We start from the raw sequence: 16,327 nt of genomic DNA, 5'->3' as shown, positions 1-16,327 counted from the left end.
AACCTAAAGGGTTTGTTATGCCAGGAAATGAAAATAAGGTGTGTAAACTGATGAAATCTCTTTATGGCTTGAAACAAGCGCCTAAGCAATGGCATCAAAAATTTGATGAGGTTGTGTTGTCTAGTGGTTTTGTTATAAACCAAGCAGATAAATGTCTATACAGCAAGTTTGATACTCATGGCAAAGGAGTTATCATTTGTCTGTATGTAGACGACATGTTGATCTTTGGTACCGACCAAGATCAAGTTGATGAAACTAAGGCATTTTTGTCTTCTAAGTTTGATATGAAAGATATGGGGGAGGCGGATGTGATCTTAGGAATAAAGATCAAACGTGGAAACAATGGTATATCCATCTCTCAATCACATTATATTGAGAAGATATTGGAGAAATTTAATTTTAAAGATTGTTCTCCGGTAAGTACTCCCATTGATCCTAACCTGAAGCTATTACCTAATAAAGGTGTAGCAGTGTCTCAACTTGAATACTCAAGGGCGATAGGATCCCTCATGTATGCAATGATTAGTACTAGGCCTGATATAGCTTATGCTGTTGCTAAACTCAGTAGGTTTACAAGTAATCCTAGTTCTCATCATTGGCAAGCTATGAATAGAGTATTCAAATACTTAAAGGGAACCATTGATTATGGTTTGACATATACTGGATTTCCTTCGGTTATTGAAGGTTATTCTGATGCAAGTTGGATAACCAATATGGAGGATTATTCATCCACAAGTGGTTGGGTATTCCTCCTTGGAGGAGGTGCTATCTCTTGGGCATCCAAGAAACAGACCTGCATTACAAATTCAACAATGGAATCTGAATTTGTAGCTTTAGCAACAGCTAGTAAAGAAGCTGAGTGGCTAAGAAATCTGATCTATGAGATTCCATTGTGGCCCAAACCTATACCTCCCATGTCTATCAGGTGTGATAGTCAGGCAACTTTGGCTAAGGCATATAGTCAAGTGTATAATGGGAAGTCTAGACACTTGGGTGTTAGACACAACATGGTTCGGGAGTTAATCATGCATGGTGTGATATCAGTGGAGTTTGTGAGAACTCAGCATAATTTGGCCGATCATTTAACCAAAGGGTTAAGTAGAGATCTCGTGAAAAGGTCGGCTGTGGGATTAGGATTAAAGTCCATCTGAAATCTCTTATGTTAAGATACCCAATTCCCATCTAATATGACATTAGGTGCTGAATTCAATGTGGAAAGCTTAACATGTAGAGATTGGAACACATCATCGAAAGTATCCCAAAAGGAATGTGTTCGGTTCTGTAAGTTAAGGAGGTTGAAGTATAACTTCTCAATGGTTCTTTTGAAAAATTGCATTTACAGGTGCAAGAAAGAAAAGGACTACCTATATAAGCATGAAGTTTAGCCGCTTCAAGAAGCTGGGACTTGGCTTTGATATGCTTATGAAGGATAGGGACACAGGCTAGTAAAACTAGTGTCGAGCAAGAGTAATGTTATAAACTATTGTGCAGATTATCTTCATGTATTCATTATGAATAGAAAGGGTTCAATCCTTAGTGACACCCTGATATTCGAATATTTGAAACGTATAATTTGCTAAGATGAAATTCAATCGTCACGATATTTCATCTATGCAGTACTTTGTGGTATGTTATGACTTTGGTGATTTGATCGGTAATTACACTAAAATGGGGGAGGTTTGTTGGACATTTTAGTGTAATTGATCTCTTTATTATGTTAAAATAAGAGTGCACGCTTATTTTAATGTAATAACGAGATGTTCGGTTTAGGCAAAGGTTGGAAGTTACATGGAAGTTACTAAAACTTCCATCAACGGTTGGAAGTTACATGGAAGTTACTAAAACTTCCATCAACGGTTGGAAGTTACATGGAAGTTACAAAAACTTCCATCAACGGTTGGAAGTTACATGGAAGTTACTAAAACTTCCATCAACGGCAATTTTTAAAATAGAAAAAACTTCCATCAACCGCCAAAAACCACCTGTTCTTTGATTATAAATAATCATTCTGGTTCAGAAAGCAGTAAGGTGTGACAAAACATACAAGACCAAAACAAAACTCTTGAATTATAATCTTCTGATTTTATCCGATTGAACAATTTTGGTTGAACCCCGAAATTTGATTCAATCTGAAAGTGTTATACACGACTTCAGATTTATCCAAGTATTATCTCGATTTTCAAAATTAACCAACAAAACATAATATCGAAATTCCCAGCGGTGAGAATGCTCGGAATTGGGTTGCGAACGTGGTGCTCAAATTTCATAACGATCCAACGGTGAATTAGTCCGAGATCTTCATTTTTCTGAGACGGGTTTGGTGGGCTACGGAAAAAAGAAAAGATTTTGAGAGGAGAAGGGGAAAAAACGAAAATGAGGGAAAGAAGAGGCATCGTTGAAAACTGACCTAACATAGCTATTTATACCTAGGGTACACACAACTTATTATTACTCTATTTATTTATCTTTAATATTTTATAAAAATAAAGAACTCTATTTTATTTCCTATCAAATGAATAAATCAAATATCCTTTTTTTCCCTTCAAATCATTATTTCTCATTATTTATTTATTTATAAAAACTTGATCATTTTTCAAAAACTTTATTTATTTAAAAATAAAAATTCTTTTTAAATTGGCTTACGAAAAATGGGATGTTACACTAACGAAGATCCCATTACACAATTTCATGATGAAAACATGAATGATTTTAGTGAGGATGAGGACCAATAGTTCTTTGATCACATCAATGAGGATAGCAATAACCAAAGTGATGACCAAAGCGATGACGAGGGTGCTGGCAGACCAACGACACCTCCGTCACCTCCATTGCAGTATCACCAACCTAGGTGTCCAGTAGACTTAAACTTTTGACCACCTACCCCACTACACCACTACATTGATCAATACCATTTTGTTTAGCAGCAACATAGTGTACACCATAATGTACACCATTTTGCTCTACTAGTCCCACTAATTTAGTCTTATACACTCACTAATACTTTCGTTTTGTTAGTTGAAATTCACTAGTCCCACTAATTGTATAACTGTCAAATGGGAAATATGACTACATATTATCGAAACTTAGGTGAATTTTAGTCAACAAGAAAAAGTGAGTAAGAAAGGTAACATCATAGAGTGTATTATAAACGCTTTTGTTACGTAAACTATTCAATAGTAGTATTAAGTAATAATATTCCTGCATAAATAACTAAATACGAAGCAAATACATTCTTGAAAAAGAGAGAAACAAGAATCATTTCTGACATTAGAATCAAGAGGAAAGACATGCTCAAAGTTTGGCATCACTAATATTTCAGTTGTAGTTTGTGTGAGATCAATGGAGAGCAGTGACATATCCAGAGTTGATAGTGCAAGAGCCAGTGGCTCTAACATATGGAGGAACAACAGCATGGATGTTTTCTCAACATCTGAACGCGAAGATGACGAAGAGGCTCTCAAATGGGCAGCCATAGAGAGACTCCCGACATATCTTCGAATTCGGAGAAGCATACTCAACAATGAAGATGGGAAAGGTAGAGAGGTTGACATCAAGCAACTGGGCCTCACAGAGAGAAAGATTATTGTGGAGAGGCTTGTGAAGATAGCAGAAGAAGATAATGAAAGGTTCTTGCTGAAACTCAGGGAAAGAATGGACAGGTAAAGAGTCTTGTTTATCACTTCCCAACAGTTCACCAATTGAATTACCACTTTTTGCAAAAAGTTCTAACAAGAGCTGAATTGTTCACTCTTGTGATTTTAGAGTTGAAAACATGAACTGTTTAAGCATAGTTTCTTTTGGAAGCATTTTAAAAAAAGTTTTAAAAAAACAGTGTGCAACGGTGATTTTGGCCTTTCTAGTGTAACTGTGACTGCATCCGCTTTATTTGTTTGCAATTCCCCCCAGTATTGAAGATTACGAACAAACTGTGCTCACGACTGCAATTTAAAACCTTAATTGTCAATAGTTTGGTGGATTTGAAACTATTTGGTGGTTATGATTTGAGATGCTTGTAATCATGACTGTTCTGTTGAACTGAATTTGCAGAGTTGGGCTTGATATTCCGACAATTGAAGTTAGATTTGAGCATATAAATGTGGAAGCACAAGTTTATGTTGGAGGAAGAGCACTGCCTTCAATGCTGAACTTTTTTGCTAATGTAATTGAGGTAATTCAATTTTGAGCATATTGTCTTTCTTGGGTTTACCTCTGATTGTTTGATTATAAAATGATCTCTTCTTTTTGCCAAGGGGTTCTTAAATTATCTTCACATAATTCCAAGTCCAAAGAAACCGTTGCGTATACTTCAGAATGTTAGTGGAATCATAAAGCCTCGAAGGTGAATTTAACACTTCTTGTTTTTACTAAAAAAACAGCTTTTAGCTAAATATTTTTCTTGTTCTGATAGTGATCTTTTTGCAGAATGACATTGCTTTTGGGGCCACCAGGTTCTGGAAAGACCACTTTGCTGTTAGCGTTGGCTGGAAAACTTGATAAAGATTTGAATGTAAGGCAGCAAACTTTAATTATAACAACTTTGATAGAGTAACTAAAATAATTCTCTAATTATAATAACTAATATATCATTGGTGATGAAAACTCAGCATTCAGGGAGAGTAACATACAATGGGCATGGGCTTGAAGAGTTTGTGCCACAAAGGACTTCAGCTTATATAAGTCAATATGATAACCACATTGGAGAAATGACTGTGAGAGAAACTCTGGCTTTCTCAGCTAGATGCCAAGGGGTTGGACAGAACTATGGTTTGTTGCTTCATTTTCAGTAATAAAAGCATGAGGAAAATAAAATTAAAAAAAGAAACACTGAACCCTTTTTTCTAAATCTCAACCTTCTCAAGCTCTCTTAATCAGAGTTTTGAATTTCACTGCTTCACAGAGATGTTGGCTGAGCTACTAAGAAGAGAGAAGCATGCAAAGATTAAACCGGATCCTGATATTGATGCCTATATGAAGGTGAGAAAAAAAGATTTGACAAATAAGTGTTGAACTTTGTTGTGAATGATGAATACAGAGGATTGTGAGGAAGCTGTATTCTTTTCTGTGCATGTGAATCATTCAAAACTGTGTAGGCTGCAGCACTAGGAAGACAACGGACGAGCGTGGTCACTGATTATATTCTCAAGGTAAAAGTCCGGATTCTTCAAATAAAGGAAATATAGATGACTTGTAAAACAACAACTTGCATAGGGTTTTTCATGTTTCCCCCTTTTAAATGATGTAGATTTTGGGACTTGAAGTGTGTGCTGACATTATGGTAGGAGATGGAATGATAAGAGGTATCTCAGGAGGGCAGAAAAAGAGAGTCACAACAGGTAATTTCTATTAATAAAGAACAGCATGACAAAAAAAGCTTTAAACCGGAATTTGAAACTTATAAAGTGTTTGATTAATAAAATGTTTCTGCGGAATAATGAAGGGGAGATGCTGGTTGGACCTATAAAGGTGTTATTCATGGACGAAATATCAACTGGTTTGGACAGTTCCACAACTTTTCAAATAATCAATTCTATCCGGCAATCCATCCATATTCTGAATGGAACTGCACTTGTGTCTCTGCTACAGCCAGCACCAGAAACTTATGAACTTTTTGATGATATAATACTATTAACGGATGGACAAATCGTGTACCAAGGACCAAGAGAAAATGTGGTAGAGTTTTTCGAATCAATGGGTTTTAAGTGTCCTGAAAGAAAAGGAGTTGCTGACTTCTTGCAAGAAGTATGAGTGTGATTCACTTGCTGTTGCTTTTAAAGCTTTTCTATTCTTGATTTTCTTTATAGAAGGTTAATTTAGTTATTGTGGGGGTGCAACAGGTGACATCAATAAAGGATCAATGGCAATATTGGGCACGTAAAGATGAACCTTATAGCTTTGTCACTGTCAAGGAATTTACTGAAGCATTCCAGCTATTTCACATAGGTCAAAATCTTGGAGAGGAGCTAGCCTGTCCATTTGACAAGTCTAAATGCCATCCAAATGTATTGACCACAAAGAAGTATGGTGTTAACAAAAAGGAGCTGCTGAGGGCTTGTGCCAGCAGGGAATTTTTGCTTATGAAGAGAAATTCATTTGTCTACATATTCAAAGTCACACAAGTGAGAAACATTCAAGGATTGATTATGTTCATATCATCTGATTAGAAACTAGATTCAAGCACTAAAATGTCTAAATAGAGTGTTTGAACTTTCATGTATCCTTTTCTTATATATCTTTTCTTTATGGATCCTTATGCATGTCTTATTCTTCCTTTTCAGCTCATTTATTTAGCTGTCATGACAACAACATTATTTCTACGAACTAAGATGCATCGCAATACGGTGGAGGATGGAGGAACTTACATGGGTGCCCTTTTCTTTGCTGTCACCGTTGCGATGTTCAATGGCATATCAGAGCTAAATATGGCCATCATGAAACTTCCTGTCTTTTACAAGCAAAGGGACCTTCTTTTCTATCCTGCATGGGCTTATTCTCTTCCCCCATGGATTCTCAAAATACCAATTGCCCTCATAGAAGTAGCTATTTGGGAAGGCATCTCTTACTATGCCATTGGCTTTGATCCTAATTTTGTGAGGCAAGAGGCCACATCATCACAAATGATTAATTAAGCTATCAGTTACTGATTTTGGAATCTAATGAGAAGTTCTATTGGCAGGCTTTTAAAACAGTACCTGATAATCCTGTGCATTAACCAGATGGCATCTTCGCTATTTCGGTTGATGGCAGCATTCGGAAGGGATGTTATAGTTGCAAATACTGTTGGAAGTTTTGCATTACTTATAGTTCTGGTTTTGGGAGGATTTGTGATTTCGCGAGGTAAGAAAATGGTAATGTAACTTCAAAGTTGATTAGTGTAATGAACCTTTATCATGATAATTCTGTTCTTTGAGCCAGAGAATGTGCACAAATGGTTTGTGTGGGGTTACTGGTCCTCACCACTGATGTATGGACAGAATGCTATAGCTGTGAATGAATTTCTTGGTCATAGTTGGAGAAAGGTAAATCCTCTTTGTTTCTAATGGTGAATAAGTTTCGTGAGAAATAATGAGCCTTGGAATGATATATTCATGAGATAATTTGTTATTACTGTAGGTTACTCCTAATTCCAATGAAACACTAGGAGTTTTGATACTGAAAACTCGTGGATTTTTCCCAGAAGCTTATTGGTATTGGATTGGAGTAGGAGCATTAATTGGTTATGTATTTTTGTATAATTTCCTGTTTACCTTGGCTTTGCAATATCTAAGTCGTAAGTACTCTCTTCAATCTTCATCTATCTTTTAAGCCTAGAACTTTACTCGATCTCTTTTCCTACCAAAGACTTACTTGGATCTTCTGCAGCATTCAGAAAGGATCAAGCAGGGCTATCCCAAGAGAAATTGATTGAGAGAAATGCTTCAACAGCTGAAGAGTTGATTCAATTACCAAATGGAAAAATCTCTTCTGGTGAGTCCTTGAGCTCTAGTTATAGTTTCTAAATTTTTAGCTTGAGCTTTTTTATTATGGTCATAACCAATTGAATGTGATGATGAGTCAGAAACAAAGATTGTAGAAGAAGCAAACTTACCATCCAGATCTTTTTCTGGAAGACTTAGTGATGATAAAGCTAACAGAAGTGGAAGGAAGGGTATGGTTCTTCCTTTTCAACCTCTATCTCTCACATTTGATGAGATAAAATATTCTGTAGACATGCCACAGGTACTTTACACATTTCTTTATAAGATGTAATCTTTCTATTTGTATGGTATTGATTATATTTAAAATATATTTGAGTGTTTACTTCAATTTTTTTTGCACCCAATGGACAAGACAGCTGCTATAGCACTGCGTTTTGTCTGAATAACGAACATTGCACCTTGTATTTTAATCCTTCTCTTTGTGTAACCCCAGCAACAAGATATTTCTACAACATTTTTCCATGATTTTGTGTATCTCAATATCATTTTCTTCTGCTTTCAATCCAATCTCCATAAGGAAAAAAGAATTAGAATTCTTCTACATATTGATTATAGGAAATGAAAAAGCAAGGAGTTTTTGAGGAACGTCTAGAACTTTTGAAGGGTGTTAGTGGTGTCTTTAGGCCAGGAGTACTAACAGCTCTGATGGGCGTAAGTGGTGCCGGTAAGACTACATTAATGGATGTTTTAGCTGGAAGGAAAACTGGTGGATATATTGAAGGAGGTATCACAATATCTGGGTACCCAAAGAGGCAAGAAACATTTGCTCGCATCTCAGGATATTGTGAACAATTTGATATCCACTCACCTAATGTTACAGTTTATGAATCTTTATTATATTCTGCATGGCTTCGGTTACCCCGTGAAGTTGATCACGCAACTAGAAAGGTACAACTTTCTTCTTTCCGAATGGAATCATGGAACTCATGAGTTTAAACCTGAAAACAACTCGGTCTTCACCGTTTTGTACTTTTATTTATCAAGTTGAACTCAATTTTATGAGGTGCAGATGTTCATTGAGGAAGTTATGGAGCTAGTAGAGCTTAATTCAATAAGAGAAGCGCTTGTTGGATTGCCAGGAGAGAATGGACTTTCAACCGAGCAGCGCAAGAGGCTTACAATTGCTGTTGAACTAGTAGCCAACCCATCAATAATATTCATGGATGAGCCAACCTCTGGCCTTGATGCTAGAGCAGCTGCAATTGTAATGAGAACCGTGAGGAATACCGTGAACACGGGACGAACTGTGGTTTGCACCATCCACCAGCCAAGTATTGATATATTTGATGCCTTTGATGAGGTAAGTACTAAGTAGTCTTCACATTGAGGATAAATTCTGTGTAGGCCTTTTGGAAACTATTTTTTCAAAGAAATAAGCACTACAATCTCCACTTTTTCAGCTGTTACTTTTGAAGTTGGGAGGGGAGCAAATATATGCTGGTCCATTAGGCCACCACTGTTCCGATCTGATTCAGTACTTTGAGGTGAATTTAGTGTAAATGAGATTAACACATATAACATATGATGCTTCTGTAGCATTGTGAATTTAGCATATTCACTATAGTGCATGATTGATGTAGGCTATTCAAGGAGTTCCTAAGATCAAAGAAGGTTATAATCCTGCAACCTGGATGTTGGAAGTTACATCAGCAGGCACAGAAGCATCTCTTAAGGTCAACTTCACCAATGTGTACAGAAACTCAGAACTATACCGGTTAGACTCCTTACTAAATCCAATTAATATTGGTAATCAGATGTTATTTTGTTTCTTTTTTTTTTCTTTAGATATTTCAAACCAAAGGCTGTTGAGTTCATTTTGTTTACTTTTGCTTTCCTTTTCAGTTTTCACTTTTAATTTACAAAACTGCCATCTTGTTTCCAATTTGTTTCCTGCTTTCAAAAATTTGTACAGGAAACAAAGAAAACAAGCAAAAAAACAGTTGTTTTCGTTGTCTACTGTAGAAATCTTTGAAAACAGGAAATTGATTGAATACAAGGTCACAATTTTGTAATTAAAATGTGCAATCAGAAGATGAAAATAGGAAATGAAAACTGAAGTAAACGGGCCCTAAGATGCACGTATTTCTCAGCTTATGATTTTAGTACAATAGTGTTTAAGGATTTTGATCAGTTAGTTATTGATATTTCCAATTGTTTAGGAGAAACAAGCAATTGATCAAAGAGCTTAGTATACCTCCTGAAGGTTCAAGGGATCTACACTTTGATAGTCAGTATTCACAGACTTTGGTGACACAATGTAAAGTTTGTCTATGGAAACAGCATTTATCATACTGGAGAAACACATCATATACAGCAGTTAGACTCCTATTTACAATGCTAATAGCATTATTATTTGGGATCATATTTTGGGACATTGGCCTGAAAAGGTATATGAAAGCAAACAATACATTGACATAATAAACAAAATGTTGTGAAAATGAATTTATACAATCTTATTACCAAGTAGGTTCATAACTATAAATTAATGAAAATCACAGGAGAAAAGAGCAAGATCTTTTCAATGCTATGGGTTCAATGTATGCTGCAGTTACCTTCATCGGAGTACAAAATGGTGCCTCGGTGCAGCCTATAATAGCGGTAGAGAGAACCGTCTTCTACAGAGAGAGAGCTGCTGGAATGTATTCAGCTTTGCCATATGCACTTGCACAGGTAAAGTACTAACTTCAATACATGTAAAATGAACAAGACATATGACACATTGTTTCTTTGAGGAGTGTTACTCACACTCTCTAACGCATTTCTTCTAACACTGTCTGCTTGGTTAAAATTGATTAAAGACTATAAAATGGTGAGAACCTCATTAAATAAAAAGTGAAAACCAAAAAATTCTGTTTTCTAATAAATTTTTGTCAATAATAAAGTGTTAAAAAGAGTGTGTTAATTAGATACTGTGTTGCTAGCATTTCTGTTTTTCTCTACCAATCATATTACAAAACTAAAAACAAAAAAAATGCTATTCATGAATTGTAAGAGTTGAACTCTAACAATTGTTTATTTTTGTAGGTTATTATTGAACTTCCCCACATCTTGGTTCAGACCCTGATGTACGGAATTATAGTATATGCCATGATGGGATTCGATTGGACCACATCAAAGTTCTTGTGGTATCTTTTCTTCATGTACTTCACTTTCTTATACTTCACCTTCTATGGTATGATGACCCTAGCCATTACCCCCAACGCACACGTTGCTGCCATATTGTCCAGTGCATTCTATGCAATATGGAGCCTTTTCTCAGGCTTCATTATTCCCTTATCTGTGAGTTACAACCTTATATCTTCTCTTCAAATGTTATAAAACAATGTCACACAAGTTTGGTTCTCCCACTTTTTTAATTTTTCGAATTTCATCCACTAATCATTTTTTTCGCAAATTTAATCTCACAGTATTTTAATTGTGCAATTTTGGGTTCATTTGAAAATTTAACATCTATTAATGGAAATGCTTACATGACACTCTAATGTAATGCCGAATCTTTCATTAAAATTGGATGATAAGTTATGAAACGATCAAAATTTTACAAATAAAATAGTGATAGATCAAATTTGTGAAAAATAAATGAAGATCGAAATTCATAAAATTTTAAAAAAAAGTAGGGAGACCAAAAAGTGAAATTAAGCTTATATTATACAGTAATTATCAGTACATTATCATATTAGTCTGCATGACATTTTCTCTGGTTTAGTGTGGATGACATGAACTAACTTTGAATATGAAAACAATTACAGAGAATACCCATATGGTGGAAGTGGTACTATTGGATCTGCCCTGTTGCATGGACCTTGAACGGATTGGTGGCTTCGCAATATGGAGACAACAGGGACAAACTTGAGAATGGTCAAAGGGTTGAAGAATTTGTGAAGAGTTATTTTGGGTTTGAACATGAATTTCTTGGGGTAGTTGCAATTGTGGTGGCCGGTTTCTCAGTGTTGTTTGCACTTATCTTCGCCTTTGGAATCAAAGTATTCAACTTCCAAAAACGATGAAATCATCGCAATGCTTCTCACTCGATCTACAGCTTTTATGCATCCATTTGAAGCATTTTGCTTATTGTTTCAAATCTCATTCAGAATAATTTATATGAAAAACGTTTAGTCGTGACGTGTGAATTGAATTTTGCACTCATTTGTAAGATTCTTTGATAGTATATACAATGTTCCACTTGTACTCAAGTTTTATTAATACTAGACATGCAAGCCTTAGGCACCTCACACCAAGGCATTGAAACCCCCTAAAGGTTTTAACTCTTAAGTCAACCGTTGAGCTACCACCCAGCCTCCTCCTATAAAAAAAGCGTACATTCTTATATACCTCAATTCCTTTCCACCACATATAAAATCTCTTTTGCAATTGTGCTACACTAACATCAAATTCAACCCTCATAAGATGTGAAATATTGTCATTTACCACACTCTATTTTTCCTCGCTTATAGAAATTCTCAATGATCACACACGCACACTTTTTAAAGGGTCTGTGGTGGATTAGGAAATTAAATTTATGGCTATCAAGGCTATTCTTTGGAGCTTTGAGTTAGTCTAGGGGCTGCAGATTAATTTTTCAATAAGTAAATTTGTTGGGATTTTGTGACTCCAACAGCATGTGGTTGAAGGAGTCAAATCAGTTAAATAAAGACATGTTCATATGCTATTTCTTAGGAGGATTTTATGCATGGTTTAGTTAATTAGCTTAGCAGATATCTCTCAAGTTTGTTTACACTTCTGTTTTTAATTTGTAGTATAAATATTTGTTGTTTATGCTCAATAAAATTATCAGTTCCCCTTTCATCCTCTTGTCTCTTATACTTTAAATCCTACAAATTGGTATCTAGAGCAATAAGGTATCTTACGGGATTTGTGATATAACCCACAAACACCTACAACTACCAAATAGCCACCACACATAAGATGGAATCTGAAATCTCCTTTACTACCATTTATGTACCCGTATTTGATGGACTAAACTATCAAATGTGGGCTGTCAAAATGGAAGCATATCTTGATGCTAACGATGTATGGGAAGCAGTAGAAGAGGACTACGAAGTTCCTCCTTTGTCAAATAATCCCACTGTTGCCCAAATGAAAAGTCACAAAGAAAGGAGGCTTCGAAAGTCCAAAGCCAAATCAATTTTGTTCACAGCTGTATCTCCAGTCATTTTCAACAGAATAATGATGATGAAAACGGCACACAAAATCTGGAATTTTTTTAAGGCAGTGAGAAAATCAAAGGAATGCAAGCTTTGAATCTGATTCGAGAACTTGAGATGCAGAGGATGAAAGATTCAGAGACAATCAAAGATTATGCGGACAAGCTTCTCGGCATTGCAAACAAAATACGTCTTCTTGGCACTGAAATTCTTGACTCTCAAATTGTTCAAAAAATACTTGTAACAATTCCAGAAAAATATGAAGCCACATTGACTTCCTTGGAGAACTCAAAAGATCTTTCTACTATCACCTTGGCAGAGCTTTTGACCGCACTTCAGGCTCTGAAACAAAGAAGACTCATGAGACAAGAAGGCACTATTGAAGGGGCTTTGGTAGCTAAATCACTGGACAAAAAAAAGAAGGGCAAGTCAGGAAGTTTCAACCACAAAAATGGTAGCAAATCCTCTCATGATTTTCCATCATGTCCTTTTTGTAAAAAAATCAATCATCCATAGGCAAAGTGTTGGTGGAGGCCAGATGTGAAATGCCATAAATGTGGACAATTAGGGCATGTGGAGAAAATCTGCAAGTCATCACAAAAACAAGAGAATGTACAAGCTGTTGTTGAAGAGGTGGATGAAGAAGAACATTTTGTTGTTTCTTGCTTTGCTACCGCAAGATCAACAGAAAGTTGGCTAATTGACAGTGGTTGCACGAATCACATGACTTACGATAAAAAATTATTCAAAGATCTTGATGCAACCTACAACACAAATGTCAGAATTGGAAACGGAGAAAAAATAGCAATGAAGGGCAAACGAACCATCGTGATCGAAGGTTGCACTGGTCTGAAATTAATTCCTGATGTTCTATACGTTCCTGAAATTAATCAAAACTTGTTGAGTGTCGGCCAACTTCTAGAGATAGGCTATAAAGTTCTATTTGAAGATAAAAGTTGCATGATTAAAGATCCAGATAAAAAAGAATTATTCAGAGTTCAAATGAAAGGCAAAAGCTTTGCTTTGAATTTGATTGATGAAGAGCAGCTTGTTGTGCACAAGGTTGAAGACAACATGCTGGTTTGGCATAAAAGGATGGGTCATTTTCATCATGGCGCTTTGCTCTATTTGAGGAAGAATGATCTTGTACAAGGGCTGTGACACCCTCTACCCCGACATATAAATAAATAAAATATATAAAAAATATCGGTAATCAAATTCACACGGGTAAAAGGTTCACATTCACTTCACTATTATCAATTAAAACTTATTAAAAATATATTCGGCTCGAAACAAGGCCGTCAAAATTTACAAAAATATTTTGTTAAATCAGTGAGATAAAATAAAATAGACTAACATTATGCAATTAATATAAAACTTATGCCCTATTGTCACATCCTATCAGAGCATTGTGTCCTGACGTCCTTCAACACAAGGTTCCTTTAAGCACTTCACCTAGCCATCTGCTCCCCCGAACACAAGGTTCAAGATCATCACAGGATCCAAACACAAACAGCAAACCGGGAGTGAGTTATCACATTCCTAACTACTAGAGAGAAACAAAACAACATATAGTAGCCAAATACAATTTACTTAGCATATCTCACATTATTTCATCACTTTGTCATTCAAAATTCACTTTTCATCTATCAATCACACTTTTCAATCATCAATCACATTACACAAGAATCACACGTTCTGATCAAGACATACTAACACCTCAATTTCATAATAAACAATTAGCAAGCGCATGAGACAATTTATGCTAAGACTCAAGCCTATATGCAATGTGGTACCATGTCAGTGAAAAACCTCGTCGGGCACCTAGGAGTACATGACAAAACAAACCACACAATAGTAAGTCAAGTCACTCTCACTAGGTAATATCATAGGGAGACCAGTCAGGGTCACAGTGTTTTGCGAGAATGCTCCAACCATATAGGATCAACATAGGCTTAAAGGAGCACTCAAACCGTGTGACCCCCAAGGCCTACACTCCGAAGAGTCCGTCAGGGCCTCTCCCTCCTGATTCAGGTCCAACCCAGAAAACATTTTAGCACACAGACTCTATCTATGAACTGTACAAAACACACGACTCCTCAATTGTTCTCAAAATAATTTTAACTCATTGCCCTTTAAGGGTCTTATCATTAACTCGTCGCCCTTAAAGGGACTTAACATTAACTCGTCGCCCAAAAAGGGACTTAGCATCAACTCGTCGCCCTAAAAGGGACTTAACATTAACTCGTCGCCCTAAAAGGGACTTAGCATTAACTCGTCGCCCTTGAAGGGACTTATGATCGTGTGATTGTAAAATTCATAGTTCACAACTCAATGCACATATATATCTCAATCATATACATACTCAATTTATCACATACACTTAATCCCAATCACAATGGTATAATCTCAATTTAACATGTTATCCCACCTCATGAATCATATACACTTTACCTATGAACTATGCAATACACACATCTACTCAATTGTTTTCAAAATCATTTTAACTCGTCGGGTTCCCATAGTGGATCCCATCACAATACTCGTCACCCTTAAAGGGTCTTACAATTGTGTGATTGCACAGTTCATAGTTCACAACTCAATACACACATCTCATCTCAATACACATGTATTTCATCATCCGTCACATGTTCAATTTATCACATACTCACAGTTTGAATCATCATTTCATAACCTCAACATAACAATTTATACAAAAGATTTTATCAAAACATGGAATGTAAAACCTCTGAAATAGCTCCTCACAATTCTATCAAAATCAATTAATCAAAATCATGGGTTAACACAAAAACATCAAGAGCACTCAAGTTTATCAATCAATTCTCATCAGGACATCAATTGGTACATAGAACACAATAATATTGTGTTCATAATCATAAAAAAAATTATAATTCAATAAACATCCAAAAATAAACCCAAATTTAGTTTTCTAAGGATCCCTACACATGTTCATTCTAACTCCCAATTGCGATAAACTCATCCCTTACCTCTGAGCGGACTCATGTGTCTTCAGCTAGCGATAGTAACATCTCTAGCGGTTCCCTGAGATTCCTTCAGTTATTCCTCCGACTGCTCCGATAGAATTCCCAAACGTGAGAGAGACGGAGAAGGGATTGAAACCTCCACTTGTACTGTCTTCATGCGATTCCTTTTTCTCCCTCCACGAATATTATCTCAAAATTCCCAACGGTGGAAGTGTCAGAAATTTAATTTCGAACAACATATCCAAATTTCATGAAAATCCAACGGTTAACGAAACCAGGATCGTAGTTTTACCGAGACAGTTTTGGGTTTCTGCGGGAAAATAAAAGGCTACAATGCGAAGGGTATTTCTCTTAGCTCAGAGATAATATCAAAATTCCCAACGGCGAGAATGCTCGGAACTGGGTTTCAAACGTGGTGCTCAAATTTCACGACGATCCAACGGTGAATGCATCCAAGATCGTCATTTTTCTGAGACAGATTAGGTGGGCTGCGGGAAAAAGAGAGGGTTTTGGAAGAAAAGAGAAAAAAAAAAACGAAATTGTGAGGCAGAGGAGGCTGAAGAGTCTGAAAACTGACCTATCATGTCGCTATTTATAGCTAGGGGCATTTTCGACCTATTATTTACTCTATTTATTTATTTATTATTTTATAAAAACAAACTTTATTTTATTCTCTATCAAA

At 36.0% G+C, this 16,327-nt stretch overlaps 1 protein-coding gene across 1 annotated transcript; it reads left to right on the top strand.

Annotated features, from left to right (window-relative positions):
- The first annotated feature begins 3,207 nt into the window (after nucleotides 1–3,207).
- LOC100810505 (pleiotropic drug resistance protein 1) lies at nucleotides 3,208–11,665 on the top strand. The gene is made up of 24 exons (XM_041011045.1): nucleotides 3,208–3,659; nucleotides 4,048–4,168; nucleotides 4,251–4,339; nucleotides 4,423–4,507; nucleotides 4,605–4,764; nucleotides 4,898–4,974; nucleotides 5,091–5,144; nucleotides 5,243–5,333; nucleotides 5,438–5,739; nucleotides 5,835–6,116; nucleotides 6,276–6,592; nucleotides 6,674–6,834; nucleotides 6,913–7,016; nucleotides 7,111–7,267; nucleotides 7,360–7,464; nucleotides 7,556–7,716; nucleotides 8,031–8,363; nucleotides 8,485–8,775; nucleotides 8,876–8,959; nucleotides 9,056–9,189; nucleotides 9,635–9,862; nucleotides 9,974–10,145; nucleotides 10,500–10,754; nucleotides 11,225–11,665. The coding sequence occupies exons 1-24, from the start codon at nucleotides 3,340–3,342 to the stop codon at nucleotides 11,480–11,482; spliced, it is 4,341 nt and encodes a 1,446-aa protein (XP_040866979.1). The 5' UTR covers nucleotides 3,208–3,339; the 3' UTR covers nucleotides 11,483–11,665.
- The last annotated feature ends 4,662 nt before the right edge of the window (nucleotides 11,666–16,327 follow it).

Source organism: Glycine max, chromosome 17 (assembly GCF_000004515.6).
Source record: "Glycine max cultivar Williams 82 chromosome 17, Glycine_max_v4.0, whole genome shotgun sequence".
Taxonomy (NCBI): domain Eukaryota; kingdom Viridiplantae; phylum Streptophyta; class Magnoliopsida; order Fabales; family Fabaceae; genus Glycine; species Glycine max.
Note: the sequence above shows the minus strand (reverse complement) of the source record. Positions and strands in the feature narration are given on the sequence as shown.